Raw genomic sequence first — 25476 nt, 5'->3', positions numbered from 1 at the left:
GTGACAAAATGCATGCTGGGTTCAAATCCGCAACCATCGCACTTGGTGTTCAGATCACATGTGCTCATTTGTCAGTGCATGTGTGCATTCACAGATTTGGTAATCATTAATTAGTTTGTAACTAATTTCATTGTGATTGTGCTGTCCTCTCTAATTCTCCTTATTGTGATGAGGAGGGGACATGTTTCTACTTGGGCTTCTTTCCTCTTAAGTCATGTATACTGCAGGACTGTGAAGACAGGGTCAGCTCACACACCTCAAGAGCTCAAGGAATCAGAAACCTAAGCACAGCGCTGATGTTGAGTCCCTGTGACATAATCTGTTCTGTTTATGCAGTACAAGAGCAATGAGACGAGGCATAGTAGTGCATGTCTCTAACCCGGTGTTCTAGGCCAGTCTAGGCTAGCCCATAGTTCATACTACAATCCACAGAACCAACAGTAAAAGGAGAAAAATCAGACCTGAAAGTTGTCCTCTGACTTCACTGGTAAGGCATGGCATGAAAATGTTGTCGTCCCACCCCGCCAATCATCCACAGCTGCACACTCACACAATAATGATAAATAAAAATATAGAGCACTCTGGCATTTTTGGTTTTCATGTTTTGGTTCGCAAGGGCAGTAGCTCAGCTACTTATTGGGACCCACCTGGTGTTAAATTGTGACTCATGCCATGTTTAGATTAGCAGAAAAAAAAAACGCCTACCCAAGAATACCATTGATGTCTTCTCTTAGGTTAATAAGAGTATAGCTTCTTCCTTAGGCCAATTCTTATTTAAAAGTTCTTCTTTTTGGAAAGAGCTTTTTTATGATAGAGGATTTGAGTGTTAAATCATCTTGCCAATAAAGGGAGGAAAACTTTGAGAGCCCAAGGAATCAGAAGGAGATTAATTATAAAGCTCAGTTTTGCATTTATTTCGTGCCAGATTGCAAGTTTTCCTAAAACCTACCTTACTAGTCTTTGTGAATGGGATGGAAATCAAAGGAATCTGGGCTCTGAAGACTTCAACCATGAGCTCAGCCTTGTTGCCAAAAATGGCTGCAGCAGCCAGGGATGTGCTCACACACCCAAGCAGCCAGTGATGCACTCTGGGAGGAGAGCGTGCTAATAAATTGGGAAGGCAGTGCCTTGCCTTTACTGAAGCCAGCTCTGTTTCTCTTTTTCCTCATATTAGTTTATGAACGCTGCTATCAGTAGCTGCTGTCCTATTAGTGTCCCTGCTTTTACTGTCTCTGTAAAAGATTTTTTTTTTCCCCTTTGCTTTTGGGCTTAAGTAGCACCTGAGGAGAGAAGCCTTTTAAGGCCTGGGAGACTGGCCAGTGCCCTTTGTCCTTCTGTTCACCTACTAAAAGGTAGCATTGTTAACCTAATTCAGCAGGGCCCTGACTCAGTATAAACACTGTTCTGTACCCCAGGAAGACTAATTGAATTGCACAATACATCATTTTTTAGCAACAGTTTCAAGTGGATTGTACTTCACTTCCCTGGACACCATCAGGCTTGTTTTCATCATTGAAAATATGTAAGTGCAGCTGATAGTTAAACACAGTAAATACAACACGTAACTCAGTATTGTCTTTCTGTATGGAGCTGGAGCCGAGAGGTGTCTGAGGACAGAGCCATAGTTGCTTTGTTCTTCACAGAAAGCACGGCCTGCTACGCTGTCTGGCATGTGCTCCTGTCTTGGCTTCACAGATGAGAGTAGAGGCTCCTGCACTCTGGAACCTTGTTGTTTCTGATCTGGTAAAGCAGCTAAAGATCTTGGCTAATTCGGGAGCTGTTTGGAGCCTGGATTTTCTGTCTATTAAGCTCCTTTAACTTTGTCACTCTGCAGGACATCATAGGGATAAACCACACAACAGATATCTCAGAAATAATTGCTTATAAGCATGTGCATGAGTGCGCGCGCGCGCGCGCGCGCGCGCGCACACACACACACACACTTTAAGAAATGATGCACTTCCATAGCCCTGAAGGAAATGTAAACTTAGACGTGAGCTTTCCACTTTGAGAAGATGGTGATGCTGAACATGCTGATTGTGTGTAAGTAGTAGACTTTTAATAAGTGCATAAGAGCCTCACATCTGATAGTCACACTCCCATAGTGTATGTTGAGGGACTTAGTGATTTTGTCAGGCTGTTGTCCCCTTCTCACACTTCCCTGGCCATTCTGTCCATCGGATGAGCTTCCACTTATAATTCCAGACCTAGATCAAGTGTGGATTGCTTTACCAGGCCTACCTGGCTCCTTACCCCTTCCCCAGGAAAGCTGATTCCCCTCACTGAGCTTCCTGTGAGCCCTCTGTGATAGCAGGCTGCATGTGGTTTTGTTTTGAGTCATTATCTTTCCTACTAAATAGCCACATGAGGGTAGGGCTTGTGTTCTCCTCGTTGGTAAGCTGTTGCTGTGGGGCGGAAAGCATAGTGGATTTGCAGTTTTCTTTTCAATGAACAGCGTTATTTATGCTAGTGCTGGATCCCAGCCTTGCTTCTGGAGTCAGTTATTGGGAACTTGTGGAGAGGCTTACTTTCCACAAACAGAGGCTGAGCCAGCTCTTTATGTCACTGGCAGATTCCATCTGAGACTCAGCAAACAGGCCTGGAGAGTTCAGTCACTCACATGACAGAGTGTGGTGTGGAACTGAAGTTTCTCTGTTGTGGGTTGCCCTGCTATGGTCATCTCTCTTTCTCTGGTACACTGTATTTCCAGTGCACTACTTACCTCGACCTAGAATGATGCTGCTTAAAAAGAACTCATAAAGATTAGAGGTGGATAGATGTATGGACAACTGTCAGCCCACACTCACAGGCCTCTACAAGGGCATCTCATCTCCTTTTTGAGCTGTGTCTATTTGATCAATTTACTTTCCACAAATTTTTTCTCCCTTGTTCCCTCCTTTTCTTCCTTTTCTTGAGCATACCTGTGTATTTATTTTAATGTTTTTATTAATATTTCACAATATGTGTAGTTTCTGTTTTAAAAAATACTTTTAAAATGTATTGTGGAATATATATATATCCGTGTTTACATATTTATACAGTTTTTAAAGACTATGAGGGGTTTTGTTTGTTTGGTTTTGGTTTTTTGTGAGTTGTTTGTTTGTGTCTTTTTGGCATATTGCTTGAAATAATTACAAGTTGAACAGACAGGGAACATTTGAGTATCTTTCACCAAGTTTCCTTCTTGATCACATCCTTCTTAGTTCATCACAGTAGGAATATAACAGTAAACAAATCAGAAACATGACATCGGTATGGTAGATCTGTGAGGTCTGTGCCATCACAGGTAATTTCTAACATGAGCTGTGGAGTTGATGAATTCCTTCCACATTTGCAGTTGAGCTTTTAGAGGTAAGAAGAGAAGCTACACAGTGTTCAGCTCTTCAATGGACCTTCCCTTAGCAGTGACCAGCAGCACTACGTACATTGTCACAAGTGTGGTTTCTAGGCAAAGCAGACAGATGTGGAAGGCTGGGTGACTCGCCAGTGCTGACAGCCAGGGCTTGTTTTGCAGGTATCCAAGCAGGCCAAGGAGTTTCTGGAGTATGTGTACGAAGAACCTCTGATCGACATCCAGCAGGAGAACCCCATGCTGTACCTCCATGCTGAGCCACTGGCCACCGTTGTACGACTGCGACAGCGGTTGAAGTCACTCCGGGCCTATTTGTTCAGCTGCCGGGCAGCAGTGGCGGAGGATCTGCGCCGCAGGTAAGTCATCGAATGCCAGCTCAGGAAGCTGGTCAGATGCCCCCTAAGCCCCTTTCCAAGGTAGCCCTTCTCCAGTCTTTATGTCTCCTGCTACCACCAGACCACCTCTGCCCCTGGCTCATTTCAATTTCTCCTTTGTCCCCAGTCAGCTGAACCAAGCAAAAGTGAGCATCACTGCTCAGCCACTTCCCCACCAGTGTGTTACCCTAACCTTGTGGGGTTTTCACAGACCATGTAGGCAGGGATTAGTACTTCTCTAGGTTTTACTTGTTGCTTATACGTAAGCATGAGCTGTTCTGAAATATTTCACAACTGAAAAGTACTTTAATGGGAAAAATGCAAATGACTATTCAAATCTTTTCTTTTTCTGTACCAAAACATATACTAACTTGATAACTGCTGCAGGAAGAAAGCATGGCACTAAAGCACACAGCCCAGGCGTTTGCCTTTCACCTTGCACTTGGTACAGGCTGCTCTCTTCCTGTAACTGAGTCAGTTCATAGTTCACAGAACACATAAGGCCAAGCCAAACTCAGATCCTTAAAATGCAGTTCAAATGTGCTCGCTCTTACAAAATTCCTTATTTTACAGTTGTATATTATGAGCATTTAAATTCTTCAAGTAATTGTTGATGGCTTGCATAAGTCCCTGAAATACCTTTTGTTTTTTTTTTTTCATTTTAATAGAAATGACCATCAGCATATATTAATCATAGTAAATGTTTCTGGAAGCCCACCTGGATAAGAGCCTTTGGAAAGAATCAAAACAATAGAGTTTACAACTTCAAATTCAAAGAAACTGACATGACCCCAGGCATCTGAAGAAGACATTCTAGAAAGCATTAACTGTAGGTAGTGAAAGGTACATGCTATGCAGATGAGCTCTTATGAAATAACAATGAAAAAGCAGATCATGGAGCAGGGCGCTTCCCACTCAGTCACCTAGATGTTTTTCTTGAAAGCAGTAGAGACTTCCCTTCATAGAAGCTAGGCAGATCTTAATTTAGAAGCTCAGAACTTTCCTGGGGGCCTAAGGGTGGCTCGGCAGTCAAAAGCACTTACTTGTGTTCCAGAGGGTTTGACTCCAAGCACCCAACATGGCAGCTGACAGCTTTCTGTAACCCCACTTCCAGGCCATCCTATGCCCTCTTCTGATGGGGCAGTTTACGCACATGGTGTGCATGCATGCAAAACATCCATACTCATGAATTAAAAAATAAAGACATCTCAAAAATTTCTCAGGACTGTCCTTGAAGGACGGTTGAATTCTATGTTTCCAATTCATTTAGCAACTGAATTAGATAGAAGCAGCATTTCTTTTAGCCCTCAAAATACTCTCATTTGCTACTTCAGTACTTCTGGATTTGTTCAGAGCTTGTGTTCCTTGTGCCTGTAGTTGTGGATGATATGAAAAGCTACACATGGGAATCCTATTGGATACCTTTCCATTATAATATTTAGCTTTGGCTAAAGTATCCCAAATACAGCATGCATTTGGAAGTTAAATAGAAGGACCCTCCTCTTATGGATGCCTGGCATTCTCCATTCCAGCAGGCTCGTGGTTTGCCACCATGTACTATGCCTTATAGCCAAACCAGCAAGAAAGAAGTGGAAGTTTAGGGCAAAGGCCTTAAGAGGCTCGTCCCACAGCCACGGGAAGGAAGACAGCAGTCCTCTTCCCTTTCTTCATTTCTGTCTTCCAGACTTGCTCCCGGCCATCCCATAAAGCAATGCATAGCGTTCTAAGGGCTGGAAGGACAGAGTCAGGGGAGGAGGAGAAGCACACATGGGTGTTCATGCCCGTTGAGACCACTGAACAGTGACTGGAACCAGTCACCTACTAAGAGGGAGGAAGATGCTTTCCAGTTAGTTTGTCCCTTATCCACCTAGCCAGGCCTACAAAGAGTTTGAATGGATAAATAAAAGAAATAACTGGTCAAATGAGTCAAAATACTCAGTCAGGCATGTCTCTTGGGAAGGCCAGGCTACCCTAAGGCATATAGTACTGTTTTTACTTAAGTCTTTTACCTTTCTGCTTGCATCAATTTTGAAGCCTTTTCTTGATAAACTCCAATTTTGCTACATTTAAACATGTGTACTGCAGTTTCTGAGATAACTGTTAAATCTTTCCTCTCCCAGAACCGCTTTAGAACCTTTATAACTAGTCTAGCTAATATCACTCTTCCCTCTCCCGTCAGCCTTTACATTAGATGAGTTATTAAAGCTCATATAAGGGGTTCAAAGTTTGCCCAGTGTAGTTGAGTGTATTGTTCTACTTTCTCTCGTATTCTGTACTTCAAACAAAGACTATTGTTTAACTCAGGATAGTCACAGTAGTGGGAATGGAACACGTTTACATAACTGAAGCATTCATAACAGTGCTGGTCCATAGGTGCTCAGTATAGTATTATTGTTATTAATAGTGCTTTCATATCAGATTGTTCTTGCATCTGATTTCAAAGACCTTTGATAAAATGCTCTACTTAAAAGCCAGCCCTGATGTTCTCTCTGTCAGAACTAATGCAGTTCTGCTGCTGTCTGAGGAGAGAGGCACACAGGGAAGTGTTGTAGGAAGAAGCTACCTGGTCTCCAAGCACGCCGGACTCATCTGAGTGCAAGCACTGAGATACTGGGTCCTAGCGGGCCTTACAAGAAGCCCATTCGTCCTTGTTTAGTTTTCATTTTCTTAGATTCTCTACACATAGGTATGTGAAGATGATGTTGGGGTTAGTGCATGCCTGAATCCCAGGACTTAAGTAGGTGGAAGTAAGAAGATCAGAGTTCAAGGTTATCTCTGGCTGTGGTGTATATTCCAGGCCAGTCTGGGCTACCAGAGATTCTGTCACAATAAAGTGCAATAAAAATAAGTAAAATAGTATTTGGTGACTGGGTGATGAGGCACACACTAATAATCCTACATTTATGAGGCTAAGGGAATAAATAATCTGTAGCACAGAGTCAAAGCCATTCTGTGCTATGTAGAGAGAGTGAGGTCAGCCAGGCTGTATTGCAAGACCACGTCTAAACAAACAAACAAACAGAAAAAGCAGGGTGGCCAAATGGGTAAAGGCACTTGTTTCTAAGTCTGATAACCCGATTTTGATCCCCAGAACCTACATGGTAAAGCAGAGAACCAGGACCTACAAACTTGTCCTTACACTTCCAGGCTCCCACGGCACAAACGTGTGTGCACAGACACACATATACACGAAGTGAATTAAAAAACAAAGGGAAAAAGATAAGTACACTAGGGATAAATAGTATATGCTCACAGCTTTCTTTTTATAAGGGAGGGTATGTGGACAGGACGGGTCCTTTTATATTATTTCAAATCTTTGTGACCTTGCTGAAATATGACTGTTTAATGCAATAATCTCTCAGACTTTCTGAGGTGTCAATACTTCCTACAGTAACCTGAATATAATTCCAACTCTGTTGGCTTCTGTGTGTGTAAGCACAGCTGTAGTCATGATTATTACCTATACCACATGCTAAAATTCCCATTTCCAGAGCCACTTTACATCTGTCCTTTCATTTTTATAGAAATGAGATTTTTATAACAAAATGAACCAACAATATCTTTCATGATGCCAAGCTCACTCACAGTGTGCATTTTAGGTTCCCTTTTTGAGCAGAGGGTAGAGCATCTCAGGGCAGGGAAAAGGCACTGAACCGGTTAGAGGAGATGAGTACCCTTAGACAGAGGGAGGTGCCAATGGGCAACAGGGCAACAACAACAAAAATAGCAGAGGATGCGGTTCCTAACTAGTTACAAAAGGCATTTTCTTCCTGCCTGGTTTTACCTCAGAATGAGAGTGGTCATTAATCACCAGCAAGTAGGCCCAACATGCTGAAGACCTGTCAGCACCATATAAACAGAGTAAAGCAAACTGTTAATATTGCTGTCTCGAGAAAACTGGAAACAGACTGATTAATCGTATTGGCGCTTGACCGCCAGGGAGCCAGCGTGGGTCTCTGCCTTATTAGGGAAGTCACAGTTTGCTTTTAGGCCCTTGTTATTGTGACTGTACGGTTTTCATCCTCACTGGTCTTGTTATTGTTGTTTAATGGATTTCTTGTTCTTGAATCTCTGCTGCAAATCTTGACTGGCAGCACTGATTAGTTTAGAAAGAGTCGGTGTCTTCATGAAGCCTGAAATGTTTACAGTGCTGACAGTTCTGTGTTTCTGACGACTCCCAGATGGTGACCCTGCCGAATTAGCTAAGGCCTTGTTAACTTTTTTGTTAGAAGAGTTATTTATCGTGTCCACACATGATGGTGTGTGAAGAACTCTGGGAAATCTCGGCAGTGTCAGGAAGTGTGGGATCAGTAGCCATTAAGGGACATGCTTTTGAGGGACATAAGGAAGAATTGCCTACATGCTCAGCTAAACTCAGGTCTAGGAGGATGGGTGTGAATCAGAAGTACCAAGAGAGGTGCCTCAAGGATAAACTTGGCCAACAGACCTTTCTATTTGGCCTTACAGGGATGACTCTGCTAAGCTCTGAAATGGCATTTAAAAAGAAGGAGTTGCCCATATAATGCATAAATGTGCACACATACACAGAGAGATGCACACAGTTGGGCATGGTATTGTGCTTCTGTAGTCCAGAAACTCCTAGGGAAGATGACAGGTGTCAGAGCCAAGAGAATCCTTGGAAGCTCACAGGCCAGCCAGCCTGGCATATGGCAAAAGAGAATAATAGACAGGAGGCCTCCTTATCCCCCTTCCCCAAAGAGAACAGGGGAAGAACTTTTTACCCTAGGTCGATACTTCAGGTTTCCTGTGGCCTTTACACATGCTCCATGATACACATGTCATCCTTACTGTCTGTACTTGGAACTTCATCTGGAAGCTTTGCTTTAAGATTCACTAAGAGATGGTTACAGGCTTCCTTTACTTTTTGTTCCTGTCACCCGTTGGGTCTGGCTTCTCATCACCTGTTTCTCTAGTTTGCTAACTGGGACTCCTGTCTGTACTGGGTCCCCTGACTAGTCCAGGTTAACAGCCATTCAGCCATAGAGTAGACTGACTAGACTGTACATAGTTCAGCTACCTGCAGCATATCATAGCACGCCTGGTTGGCCATCTGATACCTGTGACCTGGCCATAACCTACATGTATAGCTTCATCTTTCACTTGGCACTTGGCGGGTCGTAGACACCCCAGTCTAAATCAAATGTTCATTTCCTTGACATACTACCCCCCCGCTCCCACCTACAGGCCACTCGACTTTAGGCGAGCTCAGATGCTTCCTCTTCTTGTCTTTGTTCAGTGATATCTTCCAATAGTGATCATCTGGACCACTCAGTTGATGCTTAGGTGCCTGGGTGACTTACATCTCTTCAGGCTCATTTCCTATGTTGCTGACTCCTGGAAGGCTCTTAGAGGACCAGATTCTTCTGCTCTGTCTTAGAGCCTAAGATAGAAGCTTTGCATCAGTTGGTTGTACAACAAGAGCTAATGAATCATTAAAGTTATGTCATCTCACGTTTTCAGAATTATTTACAATTATTGGGATTTTTATCCATAAGAGGGACTCTCCCAGAAATCTATAATTTTCTTTCTAGCAGCCTTTGAGGCACATAGGACAAAGGAGGAAAGGTCAGTGCTGGAGAGGCTCTCTGACTTGCCAACAGTGAAAGGCTGGTGAGCAGTAGAGTCCAACTGGAGCCGTGTTTTCTCATCGTAGATCACTGCTTCTTGCTTAATGAATGATAGTGATGTCTGGAGGTCTCCATACGCTCTTAGCATGTGTTTTAGACAAGGCCTTTCTATGGGGCTGGCTCACTGGGTAGAACAGACTGACCTTGAACTGGTAGTCACCCACCTGCCACTGTCTCCCAGATGTTTACAGTCACTCTGGGCTCATGCTCCTGAGAGGACTCTCTTTCATCCCTCCTGAAGACTTGATTGAGGTCCTTTAGAAGATTGTGGAGAAAGATGAAGAGGTAAGATGGCTGGCTGGGCCAGGCCTGGGCTCGGCAACAGGCAGTCGTTCCTGGGGGGCCAGGCAGGACAACTGGCTTAGTGCAAGCAAATGCTTTTTCTATAGGTCACAGTTTGCCAGACCTTTCTATTTCCCAGACCTAGATACTTAAAATAGAAGTATAGCAGTATCTGCAGGGTTGCTTCAAGTGTGCCTCTAGCCAAAACAGATATTAAAAACAAATTATTATTTCTCACTACCATTTCATATAAGAATATAGTAATACTAAAAAAACACAAAGGCAAACAACCTCAGAAGTCAAACACATTTTAAGAAGAAAATCCATTTTAAAAGCTTTCTAGTGTATCTGTCGCCCTCACCCCACCCCATTTTACTTTAGACCACCGAAAACATCACCAGCTCTTGGACAAGCTTTTCTGAAATCCTATGTTTCTCTTGTGAACACTCAAATCTTTGGGTTCTGGGAAATTTGCATGGCTGCTTGAGTATTTCCCATAATCCAGTGTGAGTTGGGTCTTGATATGCCTAAGTAAATCTGAATGCCCACTGTGAAGTAAACCTGAACTGTTCTTTCCCGTGCTGCTTGGGGGCAATCTACACTCTCAAGCCTGTGCTCCTGGTGAGTCCGAGCAGCGCTGGGTCACGTGTCAGGAAAGGAAGTTAGGCCTGTTGTTTTAAGTTCCCTCTGACTGGTTGTTCTGCAGCAGCACACTGACTTGACTTTCTCCTTTTCCTGTTTCACATTTTATTTGAATGGTGAGCATATCCAGTGTGAGTTCCCACTGAAATGTTAGTTTTGCTAAGCAATGGGCTCTTTCTGTCATGAAGATTGCCATTTTTATTAACATTATCCCGTCAAACTCGTATTTTGTCCCCTTACTGTTTTACCCAGAGCTACTCTGATTTTCTAGTGAGGTCACTGAAGTGTGAAGCTAAGTGCAGCTGGTGAAGGGGTCTTTTCACTTTTAATATCATCTCAAGTTTACCTACGTCCAAACTAAGCTCATAAAATCTCTGTCCCACCTCCTACTGCAGACTACCCGCTTCCTATATCACTTAAGAACACCTCTGTTCCAAGCCATACACCTTCCTCTTGGCAGACTGACAGCTTCAACTTCAAACCTTGTCTTCTCTTTCCACTGTCAGTGCTACCACCAAAGTCCAAGGCTCCGACGTGTTCTCCTGGACTATTGCAGTCACTGGTCCCCTGCGGCAGTCTGTTCTTAGGATTCTGGCTGCAGCTAATGTGCAGATTAGATGATGTCACTTCTGGCCCAACTGATGTAATAACTTTACCTTTCACTCCGAGTCGAAGCCAATGCTGCGCACAGTCTTATCCCCATTAGTCTCTGTCTCACCTCCCACCACTTCCTGCCTCTGTTCCAGTCACACTGGCCTTTCTGCTGGTCCTTGAGCATACTAAGAGGGCTCCTGCCTGAGTTTCTATACCACCTGCTTGTTCTTCTAGGTCTTTATGCAGTCATCTCTTTATAGAACCATGCCCGACTGTATTTTAAATTACAACCAGTATGCAACTTAATATCCCCGCCTCCTCCTCCTCCCTTCCCTCCTGTCTTCTTTCATTGCCTATTCACAGATGGCATGGTATGGTGTTTTGTCTGTCTCCCTGTCTTAAAGTACAAAGTTGTCCTTTGTTCCATGTATACTTCTGCTCTTTCCCTCTTACACTGGATCATGGTTTTTTTATCTGTATTGCTCACTGCTGTATCCCCAGGGCCTGGAACAGCGCCTGATACAGAGTGGAGACTAATAAATACTTGTTGGATAAGTTCATTAAGCAGATAAACTATTGTTACTAAGATTTTGGCAACTTCATTTGGTCAAACTGGGTTTTGCTTAATACAATATATATGATTCATTATAGAAAAATAAAATAAAACAGCACATACTATTCTGAGCTTGTTTTCTAGATTTTTCTCTCTGTAAATGCATCTTTCTCTTTAAAATAGTTGCAGGTGTGTTGTTTGTCATGTAGTTATGTCACTTAGTTGTACACCTTGTGGAGACAGGGTCTCAGTCTGAACTCAGATTGGCCCTGAAGTCATGACAGTCTTCCTGTTTTGGCCACTCAGACCTGGGAGAAGAGGTCTGAGGTACTGTGCCTAAGTGATGTCATTAAATGTTTAAAAAGATCATGAATTACTGAGCAAAACTGCAATTTTGTTGTGTTGGTAGATGTAAAATAATAATAATATTAAGCAGTATACTCAATGAGAGTCGTAGCAAATAAGGAGATGGTAAAACATCTTCATCCAGAACCTGGGAAGATGGCTTAGTGAGCAGAGAGCTTGCTCTACGCCATAGGAGGCTGTATATGGAGCCCCAGCACCCATGGAAGAGCTTACATGACATACGTGTCTGTAACTCCAGTGCTGGAGGGTGAACGCCGGAGAATCCCTGAGGCTCACTGGCCCGCCAGCCCAGCAATGCAGAACTACAGGTTCAGTGAGAGAGCCTGTCTCAAACTAAGGTAGAAATAGTGTCACCCTTTGGTGCCCAATCACACAAACATGAATGGACACAGACACACATACACACAGAGACACACACACACAGATTTCTTGCTGTGTCTCTGATCTCAAGAGTATTTTGCCTCAAAAATATGAGGTCTAAGTATGTAAAATATGGTTAATATTGAATTTTAGAAGAATAAACCTCTTTAGCTATGAAGTATGTGCATGTTTGTGTGCATGTGTGCGCGCGCGTGTGTGTACACATTCCCATGCTGCAGTGCCTGTGTGGAGATGTGGTTTCTCCTACTACCTTGTGGGATTTGGGAACCAGGGGTGAAGCTGCAGTTATCCGCTGGACACAGCACCTCTACCAGCTGAGCCCTCTCACAGGCCCAATATTCTCCCTAAAATAGAATCAGTAAAGATCAGTCATTTATTAATATTTAAAGTGTATTAATAGCACTTCTTTATGCTCTGTAAATGAATATGATGTTTATTTTTATTTTTTTTGGAATATTTATTAGCCAGGCTTTTATGGCTAGTTTCAACTTAGTTAATTTAAGCTATCTCTAGCTAAAGTTAGGCTATAGTCTTAACAGACCAGCTGCACAAATTTACCAGGGCTCAGAAACTATAACATATAAATGCTATTTTGATAATGTTTGAAAGCAACTGTCCTTAGATTGACTCATAAATGATTTTTCTTTTGGACCCACTCTAGAAATATCATTTGTAAATGATCTGCCTGCCTGCTCTGCTGTCATGCCTCCCTTCCTTCACTTTCTCCAGAGGTCTCATTCAGCCAGAAATCTATTAGGTAGATAGCTTAGATATAAATACAAACCAATACCATAAATCTAAGATGGAGCTAGAGGCTGCCTACGAGGCCATGCCATACCGTAGTAAACAGATTAGGAAGCTTTGAGGAAGGAGTGCTGCGAAGGTGTATGTTAATTGTACTAAACTATACACACACACGTAACTCTTGACTGAAAAATTCTTTAAAACGTTAGGAAGTAATCTTGTCTCTTTCTAAAATAAAATATATCATTACCTAAAAATAATTTTTGGAACATTGTATTAAAAGTCCAACATTCTTGTTCTTATTTAAACTACTTTAGGAATTTGAGCTGGGATTTATAAAAGAGATGTGATCTGTCACTGTTATGCCAGGCCCCAGAATAATCACAGCCCAAATTACTTCCCAAGCATTGCTACTCCAGTCTTCAGATTGTTACTAAGTAGCTTACACACACTTTCTGAATGACCTGGTAAGGAAACCCTTATTTCTTGTAACTATCTACTCAGATATAATACCTTGTGCAAGCTTGTCACTTTTTCAACCAATGAGATTAGCAAAATGAGACATCTAGAGAAATGATTGAAGCTCATTTCTTCAGTGTGGGTTCTCATCGAAATATCTGCCTTTGATTTCAAATTGTTTTTCCATTAGCTCGGAGCATGGCTGGATGCATGAGCCCTCTCCATACCCAGCCTAATGTAACTATTTCCTGAGCGTCTGCAGCTCAGATCACTAACACCAAATTGCTCTTCCTGGGATGCCTCACAGTGCTTTTTACAGATTTCGATGTGGGTGCAAAGTCACAATGGCTCTCGCAACTCAGTACAAATTACCTACCCTGGATCACATATTTCTGAAAAACGCAGTAGTAATATGTGAATAAATGGTTTTCTTTGTAAAGTATCCTTTACTCACCTCTACTTATTTTCTTTCAGACCCTTATTATTCAGAATCAAATTCCAGAGGTCCTCATTCGGCATTATCTTTTTTTATTATGCATATGAATATGTGCATTGTAATTTTTTTCTTTAAAGTCTGTTTAAACTGAAATAATTGCATTCCAACACCCTTCACTTTAATTGTGTGTGTGTGTGTGTGTGTGTATGCCTGTATACATGTATGTGTGTATGTGTGCGCATGCATATACAGGCCAGAAGCCAGCCTAGGGTCTTGTTCCTTGGGAACCATGCACCTTGTGTTTTAAGACACAGTCTCTCACTGGCTAGGCTAACTGACAGTGGACTCTAGGGATCTTCCTGTCTCTACCACCCACTAGCACTGGAAGTACTTGCAACTGCATCTGACATTTAAAAAAAAATTATGTTTTTGATAGTGCCATGCATGTATATGCTGAATTTAAGTAATTTTTATCCCATTACCTTCTCTCATTGAAAGCTCCCTTCTTCTCCAAAAGCCCCCCTTCCACTTTCATGTCTTTGTGTGAGACCCCTGAGTTTAATTAGGGTTGCTTGAAGGAGAATGAGTGGGAAGTTATTTACTAGAACATGGGCAACTTAAGGGTGGCTACACTGCTAAAGAAAGTTTCACCCCTTCCCCCAGCTGCTGTTAACTGTTAGGAGTTCTGGGCTAGAGAGAGGCTTAGAGTTAAGAGAGCGCACTGCCTCCTTGGGCTCCACTTCTTAACAACCACATCAAGTGCTCCACAACTGCCTGTAACTGTAGCTCCAGCTCTGTGGGCCTCTGCATTCATGTACACACACCTACACATAATTAAAATTAATTTAAAGAAATCTATGAAAAATTTTTAAAAAAGAAGACTCAAAATATACTTTAAAACGACTCCCTCAGGGAGGGATGAGCCGCTCTCCCTACTATGATGAAATATTGGCAGAGGCAATGTTATGCCTGTGTTATGTATGCGCAGAATGCATACACTTGCCCATCCTCCAGTTCTTCCGTTCTGTTTGTCCCCTCTTCCTGTGTCCTAAGCCTTGGAGAAGGTGATGCAGGCATCCCACTGAGGGCTGGGGACTTCACTGTCCTTTATTCTCTGCAGTTAGTACCAGTTTCTGTGTCAGTTGCTACTTCCATTGCAGTGAGAAGTTCCTCTGACAAAGGCTGCGCTAATCTATGAAGATTTAGAAGGCAGTTTGGTCACATGTTGTTTAGCAAACGACAGTAGTGAGATTCCCCTAGGTCTATGATCTTTCCAGCTTGGTTCTAGGGTTGCAGTACCAAACATATATTGTATTCTGTACATACAGTACATCCTGTGGATCAGGCTTTGATCCAGTCAGAAAGCGGATGGTTACCCTATAACATTCGGCACCTGGCATTTTTATGTATGTTGTGGGGATTGAGCTCAAGTCCTCGTGCTTATGCAGCAAGAACCTTACAAACTAAGCCCTCTCAGCAGCCCCAGTCTTGGGGTTTTTAAATCCCAATTGTGTATTTCTGAGAGCTCAGTTTCCTGGGAATGTTACATATAGTAACAATTCTATCAAAATCTTGTGAAGAGACTACTCTCAGAGCCCAACTCAGCCCCTTACTGTCGCGAGTAGCAGGGTTCAGTGGGAGTTGAAGTCCTCAGAAATTACTCAGGTTAAATGGGTCTTGATTTATTTGATGTAATGGCATAGAACAAAATGAAATGAGTTCCCCCTTGGTGTTTTGCTTTGTTTGTTAAGACTCTACTGTCTTTGATTTCATAGAAAATTATCTCTGAATGTTTAACCCCAAGTGTCAGCTAATATAAGGGCTCTGAATCATATTTGAACTTTTTCCTTTTCCATTTTCATCTTTTCTCTTAAGTTACCTTCCAAGTTCCAAAGAAGATGAATGGAAACGTTGTTACTAGATCTAGGTGTGTTAGTTGATGGCTGTGGACTTGTAGCAGGCTTCTTCAGTATTCTCTGGTACCAGAGAACCTGTCAGTGCTGTGGTTTCCGTTGATGGATGAGACAAGTGTAGAGCTGACTCTTACCACTTTTGTCCTTTGACTTGAGTGTCAGGCCCAGTTAGATGAGTTTGCATTGCCATGAGCAGGGACGTGCATGTGGTTGGCCTGCTACAGAAATGCTACTGGGCCTGGTGATTAATAGTGTTATAGTGCAGGGAGGTCACTTCATGCATAGGAAGCCCCAAACATAGCAGCCTCACCTGAAAACCAAAGAGATCTTCCGCAGCAAGGATCCTGTTTACCCAAGGACTGCTAAGACAGATATCTCTCACTTAGTGTGCAGCTTTGAGTTCCTAATATGGTGAGATTTGGAAGTTACATAGGAGAAATTAATAAGTAATATCTATTACATAACATTTTAGTAAAAAATGAATGCATTTTAAGAGAGAGAGAATGAAAGAGTTTCCAGTTGACTCCTCAGTTCCCTTTCCTGGGCAGCCCCTGTTACTTACCCCTATGCTTGTGTTCCTGCTTCTGTACTAACATTTTTTATCTTAGCATATATGTGCTCAAGTCTCCCCCATTCTTTAGAAAGGAACCTTTTCTCCGTCCCGTCCTGTATCCTTCTTTAGCAGCGGCCCACTTTCCTTTCTTTTAAAGCTAAGTTCTGAAAAGAGTCGTGTACCACCCTCAGACCCTCTGCAGTCTGGCTGTCTTCCTCCTGCCCAAACCATTATCTGAGGTCAGCTCTGAATTCCTGTTTCTAGGGGGCTCCTGAGAGTTTTCCCTGTGCTGTGTGCCACCCCCGCCCCCCAGCTCCTGGGCTGTGGATTCTTTCTTGCCCCTTGAGAAGCTCCCTCCTTTGGCCTCCCTGAAGCAGTTCTGCTGTCAAAGTGTTCCTTCCCAGGCTTCTCCCTGGAAAAATCCTTTCTGGCACTGTTTCTCAAGGGCCAGGTCTTTTCTGTTTCCCGGGTGTGTTGTCCTGGCCTTCCTTATAATCGTAGCTCCACCTGAAACCCAAAGGCCGGAGACAGGAATTTCCTGAGCTGACTCAGGAGACTCCATCTGGCCATACCATACAGTTCCCATCTTCTTCCACAGCCCAGACACTCTCCCAGTGAGAGGGTTCCTCTTCTTTCCTCTTTCAGCAGACACAGCTTCCAGTGATGTTCCCGACTTAGTGGGGAAATGGAGGCTTCTTTGTGGCTTGCCATGACCTGAAGATTGAGGTGACAGACAGTCTTTCTGGTGGAAGGCCTCTCTTTGTAAGCTTTCATCCTCTTAGAGCTCTTTATTTCTCACCTGGTCCTTCCTGCCTTCACCCCCTTCTCTCCCCGTCAGCTCTCACCATGGCCTTGTCTTACTTAGGGCACTTCTGTGGCACCCCATTTCTCTTTAAGTAGATTCAGCATGACAGTCAAGACACACACATGTACTGGCTGGCTACATACTAACTTACATACTAAATCTAAGCTCACATTGCATGGGGTACCCTTGCCCAGGAGAGGCTTACTAGGTATTGGGCATGCTCGAACTTTTGAGTGCCTGCTACTACTGCTCTTTCCACCTGGAATACCATCCACCCTTCCACCTCCACTTCCTCCCAGTAACTCCCCACTTCCCACTCAAGGAGGCCTTTCCTGGCCAGGTAACCTGCCAGCTCCCCTCACCCTGTATGTATATCTGTATGTTTACAAACTGTGCTTTTCCAAATCTTCAGTGGCAGGCACACTGACTGCTGCATACTGTGAGCCCAGCATCTGCTTAAGTCAATGGAGTATGTGCTTATTTTGGATTTTTTTAAATATGTTTTTATTACGTATTTTCCTCAATTACATTTCCAATGCTATCCCAAAAGTTCCCCATACCCTCCCCCCCACTTCCCTACGCACCCATTCCCATTTTTTTTGGCCCTGGCATTCCCCTGTACTGGGGCATATAAAGTTTTCGTGTCCAATGGGCCTCTCTGTCCAGTGATGGCTGACTAGGCTATCTTTTGATACATATGCAGCTAGAGTCAAGAGCTCTGGGGTACTGGTTAGTTCATAATGTTGTTGCACCTACAGGGTTGCAGATCTCTTTAGCTCCTTGGATACTTTCTCTAGCTTCTCCATTGGGGGCCCTGTGATCCATCCAATAGCTGATTGTGAACATCCTCTTATGTGTTATTTTGGATTTTGATTTTAGGTTCTTAACCATAGTGACAGGTTGCCGGGGTATTTGTTACATTCATGGTAAATAAGGTAATCAGGATTTTCTGACCAATGAATGCAAATAATTACCAATGCTGTATTGAATGTATTAAGTAAAATTAATGCTGGCAAAAGTATCTTTAGGGGGCACCAAATTTTGCTTCTCAGACATAAATAGCTCTACCAGCATATTCCCGGAAGAAACTGCCTCCCCTGAGGTATCTTCCCGTGGGTAGATCTGCCTCGGGCATCTTTCTGCTGATTGAGCAGGCTCTGCCTGTCTAGGTCCTGTATAACCCATGTCCTATTTGGACTTGAAGGAGAAAAGACCCTAGGTATCCCTGCTAGTTCACTCCATTTTCTCAAGGGCCTATATCTGATGGGCAGCTTATATGACCCAAACCACAGTAGAGCAGCTCTTGGGGTCATGTAGATGGAAATGACCTTGGCTGCCAACCTGATCTTGGTGTTTGTGTCTCACCCTGGCTTTCCTCTGTGGTTAGTCTGCCTGGAGGAAATGCTTAGAGAATGTGTTTCTAATTCAGTTTGCTTCCATGGAGAGGTGAGCAAGGGGCAGCGAGCCTTATCTGCCCTGTTGCCCTGCAATGGAGGCATATGAGCACAAGAGCACAGCCCTATCTCTAAATGTCTGTAGGAAAATCCTCCTCTCTTTCATTTACATTAAAAAGCATCTCTACAGGAGGTGCCTTTTACTAGGTCCCACTGGCCCCTCTGGGGAGATGTATTCTCCCTTTTGGCATCAGTGTTTTTATGTCACTACTTCCTTCCTCGTGGAGAGAAGGGCTGATTGACATTATCTCTCTTAAAAGTCTGTATTTTCATGGCTACCACGAAATCTTTTGGACACACATCTTCTCCAGACCCAGTAGGCTCAGTTCTTTTATCTTTTCTGCATATATTGAATTGTCCAATTTTTATGTCTATCATAACTGACCTCATGTAAATTATGGTGTTCAACACTGGAACCTGATACAGGGAGACAGCAGATGACAAACTTCTGGAGGAACATAAGAGTTTCCTTTAAAGGGAGAGGGAAAATAAATTCATGCAAAATACATTTACATAGTTTGCAACATTAAATAAAGGCAGAATTACCTTCAGCTGTACAGATAATGCTGAAGGGATAGTAGTGATGACAGAAGCCAGAATTGCTTCTGTGAGAAGAATAATGAACAGGGCTTGGAAGGAAGAAGACCCCAGGAAGGAAAAACTGAAAAGTCTCTTCCTTACTCATCAGTTGTGGTCATTAAAGCAGCAAACGCAGCACCTGTTCCAAGGCCTGCCTCGCTGCAGGTAAAACACAGGCTTTGCTTGCTTGGATAACTAAGGATTCTACCTGTCTCAAGTTCAAGGGCATGCCAGGATAATTCAGTTTACACCTACTTCCTTTATCCTATCTACTTCTAATCATAGAAACGTTAGGATTTTAGACCAAAGAGAGTTTTAAATATCAAAACATAACAGATCTGCTCTCTAGTGTTTGTCCTTGCTATAGACCATTCCAGAACCTTCCTTCAGTCCTTCCACACTGAAGAATGGGTCTTTATACCCATGGAAGAGGTCGGGTAGAATGGTGAGATGACTGTCTAGCCCACACACTTGGGTCAGTGTATCTGTTTCTCAGCACTGCTGCCTCTTAACTTATACTTAAGAAACTTCATTATTTACCTTTCAAGATGATTCCTTCCTTCCGTTCACTCCCAGCAGCCCCTGTCTTACCTATTAGAATATGATATTTCCTGTTGCTACCCTTGGAATCCCACTAAAAGACCATGTCCTAGATATGTGTTTGAGTCTCAAGAGACCTGGAAATACTTAAGTACACCTAACAAGAAGACTATACTCCATAAATACATTATTATATTCTGGAAAAGATCCTGGAACAAAGAAGCAACATTATTGAAATAATTGGTGGAATTGAAATAAAGTCTGTAAATTGCATAGTCCTTAATTGCTTTGCTTTGACCATTGTCCTGTGGCTATGTGAATTGTAAGCACTGGGGGAAGCTGGATCAATGCTACAAGGATATGAACATTTTACAAAAAAGAGGAAACAGAGATACCAACTTATGTATGAATGTTCTTTTCAAAACATTCAAAACATGAGAAAAATTGCAGACCATCAAAGTGTACATGTAGGTAGTTCCAGACAGTGGAACATAAAGAGTTAACCTTTATCTGTGCTCATCTCTCTTCCCCTCAGTTTCTGATCTGATTGTTCCATCTGTCTGTGCTAATGTTTAGTGTCTGTCTCTTCTGCATCCCTCGCACCCTGTCTGTCTCTGGATAGTTAGCACATATAGGCATAACTTGGTCATCCTTCCTCCTTGATAGCTTGATCCCATATTGGCCAGGGCATCACCATCTACTTGCCTACACCAGATACCCAGAGTCATCTTTGACCTCTTCTCATCTTTCACCCATTTTAAATGTTGTCAGTCCTTAGAGAAAGTCCCTTAAAAGTATGTACCTGCAGCTTTCAGTATCTCTTTGTCATTACTCCAGAAAGAGCTTCTGATATCTTGTCGGGAATACCTGCCAGATTCTCTCTATTTTTACTGCCCTTAGAGAGAAGGCACAGGAGCCAGTATAGTGAAGTATACCTGTATTGGTTGAATGTTGGATACTGAGGCAGGATGATGACCACAAGTGGAGACCAGCTTAACATAGAGAAACCAGTCTCTCTCTCAAAAAAAGAAACAAAACAAAAGCAGACTGGGAGATGCCCTGCTTTGGTAAAATGCTACTGTGTACACACGAAGACTTGAGATTAGAGCCCCAGCACCCATGTAAAAAGTTGGTAGCAGACATGCATGTCTGTGATCCTAGCACTGGAGTGTCAGAGACTGGAGAATCTCTGAGGCTTACTGGCCAGCCAGCTCAACCATATTGCTAAGTCTAACACCAATAAGAGACGCTGTGTCAAAAACATTGATGGAAAGCAGTCAACCTCTGGCCTCCACATGCATGTTCACACATGTGCTTTGTACTCCTACACATGTACACACACACACACACACACACACTCGTATGCACAAAGGTCAGTGATTATTTTGCTGCCCCCCCCCCAAAATACACCAAAGAGCACAAATAGCAGTTAAATTAAATGTTTAGTTCAAATCCACCTTTGCTTCCTGTCCCCAACTTGAAGAAACTGGAAAGAGCATAGTCCTCTGTGCTCAGAAAGTCTTGACCTTGAGTCCCAGTTTCATGATTCCCGGCACATTAGTCTTTACCTCTGAGCCCCCCCCCCCACCTTTTCTTTTTTTTTAAAGAAAATGGAGTCCATATATAATGCTCAGAACAGCTGGAAGGTAGGATGACATTACGTATGCTGAATTAAAAGTTTTACTGTTTATTATTGCTGCTTAACACTGGGTGTTTAAAATGAGGAATGGGCTCTTAATCATCTCTATCCTGTGTGTTAGTGATGTGAGGATTGGCTGTTTCCCTTGGTTCCTTAAACTATGGTCCACTTTCCACAGCAGGGGCCCTTTTCTGCAAAATCTACTGCAGCATGCAGAGCTGAGCACTTATCCTCTATCCTGTGTGCTGCCCAGGAGTTGCATCCTGCTTCCTGCCACATGTCCACACTAGCCCATTAGAGATGAAGGAGCCTGGCCTCAGAACCCAAGTTCTGTTTCCTAGAATGCAATGAATGCCCTTGTCACTTGGTCTATGGATAGAACTGTGTTTTGAAACAGAACTCTTCTATTCCTAGCTCCAACCTAGAATGGCTGTTTGGTCCTCTACTAGTCAAGGCTTTGTCCAGTGATCCATAACTCTTTTATTCAGTAGTGTGGTACTGTACCTGGTATGTAATATGCATTTAATCAGCATTATATGCATAGAGAACTGAACATATTTATCTCTAGAGTTTGGTGAGTAATCTGCCCTTAATTAACAGACTGAGTAATGAATTTCCCAGTTAGTTACATATTAGGCCAGGGTTTCTAACCTTTGGTTTTACTAGCAGTAGGAGGATTTTTGCCTTCACTGTTTCCTGCTCTCTACCTATGTGTGTGTACTTTCTCTTCCTAAAACTGCCTCAGTGATTCTGATGCATACCAGAATTGGGATCTGCCATTCTAAAAGGATGTGTACCACACATCACTCTTAACATCTTCTCTTTCCAGTGTTTAGTCTAATTATCAGTTTGTTTCTATCCTTTAGCTGTACTTGGCTCCATGCTTCTTGAACTCAGATACTGAGACTTCCTCGAGCTTGGTGTCGAGCTTAAATGTTAGTTCAGTTATTGGGGGGTTCATTTAAAATACAAGTTAGAAAAAAATAAAATAAAATAAAATACAAGTTAGAGCTGGAGTGAAAGCACAGCCATTAAAAGCTGAGGCTCACAACCAACCACCAAATTATTGTATAGTACCATGTGAGACAGAGAAAATACTAACAACTGTGAATGTGGATTTGGTTTGAATATATAGTGTTTCCTTTTTGTTGTTTATTTATTTTGAGTCAGTGTCATTATCCAGGTTGACATCCAACTCAAGATTCTCCTTTCTTAACTTCCCAAGTACTGGGATTACAGGCATATACTACCCTCGTGTGTGTGTGTGTGTGTGTGTGTGTGTGTGTGTGTGTGTGCGCGCGCGCGCGCGCGTGTATGTACATGCATGCGTGTACATGTACATGTGCATATGTGTGCATGTACATATGTATGTGTATGTGTTCTTTCTAACTGTCTCTACCTTTCTCTCTTTCTTGGGAGCTGCTTGCCCACAATTGTTTGTTTGTTTGTTTATTTGTTTGTTCCTGTTTACTCACAGTCATCTGACTCGGTCCTAGAAATTAACAGCAGCTAGTGAAATTTGTTCAAGTGCCTCAATTTACAGTTTTATATTATTGTACCATCTGTGCCCAAAATCTAAAAGTTAATTTCAATGTGCCCTTGAGAGAATATATCATGAATGTGACATTCAGCGGAACTACCCCTGCCCATAGGTGATTCTAAAGAACCACATAGGTTGCCATTCTAATATTCCTTAACTCTAAAATTAGTTAGATATACAGCTGTACTGGTTACTTTTCCATTGCTGTAACAATAAGGCAACTTATAAAAGAAATTATTTAATTGCACCTATGGTTTCTGATGGTTAGAGTCCATGATGACAGAGCAAAATCATGGCAGCAGGAATAGCTTCCAAGCTTACGCCTTGATCCACAAGCAGAAGGTAGGAGAGAAGGCACACTGGGAATAACATGATTCTTTTAAAATCTCAAAGTTCATCTCTCATGAAAACAGGTCCTTCAACAAGGCCACACCCCCTAACCCTTCCCAACCAATTCTACCAAATGGAGGCCAATATTCAAACATGAGCCTATTGGGGGAAATTGGGGACATTTTTATTCAAATCAGCATGTTGCTGTTATACCTACACCGCCATTAGCGCCAGCAAATTTAGTTGTCCTTGTTACACAGTATAGTAGCTGGACAAGCATAGAAGCTGTTTCAGATCTGTATAAGATGACACAGTTTGTTAGAGACATACCTAGGATGAGAAGCCAGAAGCAGGACAGGCATAGTGGTACACTCCTGTACTCCCAGCATCTGTCAAAGCTGAAGCAGGAGGATTTAGAGTTCAAGGCCACAGTGGGCTACATATCAAAAACTTATCTCCAAAAACCAAACCAAACCAAAACAAAACAAAAATCAAATGTGGCCTATAATACTATACAATATCATTTCAGATAACATTAGAAATGAAAATTATATTTACTTACAGTGTTTACCTTCCAAAAAAAAAATGCCAGAGGAAAGGGAAGTTTTCTCTGAGGGTTGAGTTCTCCGAGGGTTGGGAACATAAGTAGAGGTAAAGGGGGTTCTGAAAGAAACTCAGCAGGAAACATGTATCCTATGGCACCACTGGTCACTGTGTATCTACCTTTGTTTCCAGAATTTTCCCCAGAGAATATCTCCTTCAACAGATCCACCTGTACTCTCTTGCTGACCTGCAGCAGGTATGTGCTCAGAGAGCTTTTCATTTGCATTTTCTGTCAGAAGTCACTTTGTGGATTGTGGTTTGGGCACTGAATTAATCTGTCATTGCAGTAATTTCTTCACAGTTAACTAATTTCTATTCAGAATGGGGGAGATTCAGTATTAAAAGGTGCTATGAGACCATGACAAATACTGGCAAGAATGTGGGGTCCCTGGAGTACTCATACTTTGGTACCAGGGAAGTTAAGTGGAATAGCCACTTTGGACAGAGTTTAGCAGCTCCATGTAACCCAGAGATTCTGCTCCCAACTACGTGCCCGAGAGCTTATGAATGCTTGTCCGTAAATGGTAGGGGTATGCCCTGCGGTTCCAGCCACTTAGGAGACTGAGGTATCGTGGGCTTCATAGCTAGCATAGCAAGACCGGTCCCCAAAGCAAAGAAAACCAAACCTTTGTGAGAATCTCAAATGCAGCATGAGTCACAGTAGAAAAAAATTGGGGAACAGCCAGATATCTATAAACTGATAGATGGTTGAATAAGATGTTGTTTGCCATTAGTATATTACACCTAGCGAGAAAAAGAAGTGCAATAGTGATACACGCTAAAACATGGATGAGCCTTTGAAATATCATGCTAAGTTAAGAATCAGATAGGAAAAAATATCTGTCATTACAACTATTTGAATGGCATGTCCACAATGAGCAAATTAACAGCGACAGAAAATTGATGAGTGGTTCCAGGCTCTGGAAAGAATGGCGGTAAGCAGAGACTGCCAATGGATGTGGGATCTCTTCCAGGTCTGAACTAGACAGTGATGATCCCTTGGGAATATACTGAAGATAAACTGGCTGTTTTCTTTAAAATAATGAATTTTATGAGATGTGAGTATTTCAACTAAAAATTATGTGAAGAAAAAAAAGACATGGGAAAGGCATTAAGTGACTGCATGAAGCCTTCAGACGCTGAAATCTAGCATTTGGATACAGTTTAATAAAACATAGCAGAGCACAGAAGATAGGCAAAATCAGCCTTTAGGATTTTGTTAGTACATGTACTTTTAATGATTGACAGGTTAGCAGCTAGGAAGAAACCAAGGTCTTGTGTGCTCAGCGCTGAGATCTGAGTCTACTTAGCTTTGGTTAATCATTTAAACCAATCTTACTCGCTGCCTAGGAAGCTGTCGGACACTGAATGAAAGCACTGACTTTACTTTCTAAATGAATACTCATTCTTTTAAGAATCAAAAAAGCCAGGCGTGGTGGCACACGCCTTTAATCCTAGCACTCGGGAGGCAGAGGCAGGCGGATTGCTGAGTTCGAGGCCAGCCTGGTCTACAAAGTGAGTTCCAGGACAGCCAGGGCTACACAGAGAAACCCTGTCTTGAAAAAAACAAAAAAACAAAAACAAAACAAAACAAACAAAAGAATAAAAAAATAACTGTGACAAAGTTAGAAATCTTAAACTGCTGGGTGTCTGTCTTTGTTTCTTCTCTGGTTATTTTGCCCAGAAATG

The 25476-nt window shown here is 42.5% G+C and overlaps 1 protein-coding gene across 4 annotated transcripts in view; it reads left to right on the top strand.

Annotated features, from left to right (window-relative positions):
• Plekhm3 (pleckstrin homology domain containing M3) overlaps nucleotides 1–25476 on the top strand; it is a 169481-nt gene that overhangs the window by 70722 nt on the left and 73283 nt on the right. For 3 of the 4 annotated variants that reach the window (XM_021171504.1, XM_029477340.1, XM_029477337.1), the window contains exons 5-6: nucleotides 3515–3708; nucleotides 23920–23983. In XM_021171504.1, the coding sequence (XP_021027163.1) occupies nucleotides 3515–3708; nucleotides 23920–23983 (258 nt within the window). Of the gene's footprint in view, nucleotides 1–3514; nucleotides 3709–23919; nucleotides 23984–25476 lie in introns of those variants that run through there. The other variant, XM_029477346.1, reaches the window with a different exon arrangement.

Source organism: Mus caroli, chromosome 1 (assembly GCF_900094665.2).
Source record: "Mus caroli chromosome 1, CAROLI_EIJ_v1.1, whole genome shotgun sequence".
NCBI lineage: Eukaryota > Metazoa > Chordata > Mammalia > Rodentia > Muridae > Mus > Mus caroli.
Note: the sequence above shows the minus strand (reverse complement) of the source record. Positions and strands in the feature narration are given on the sequence as shown.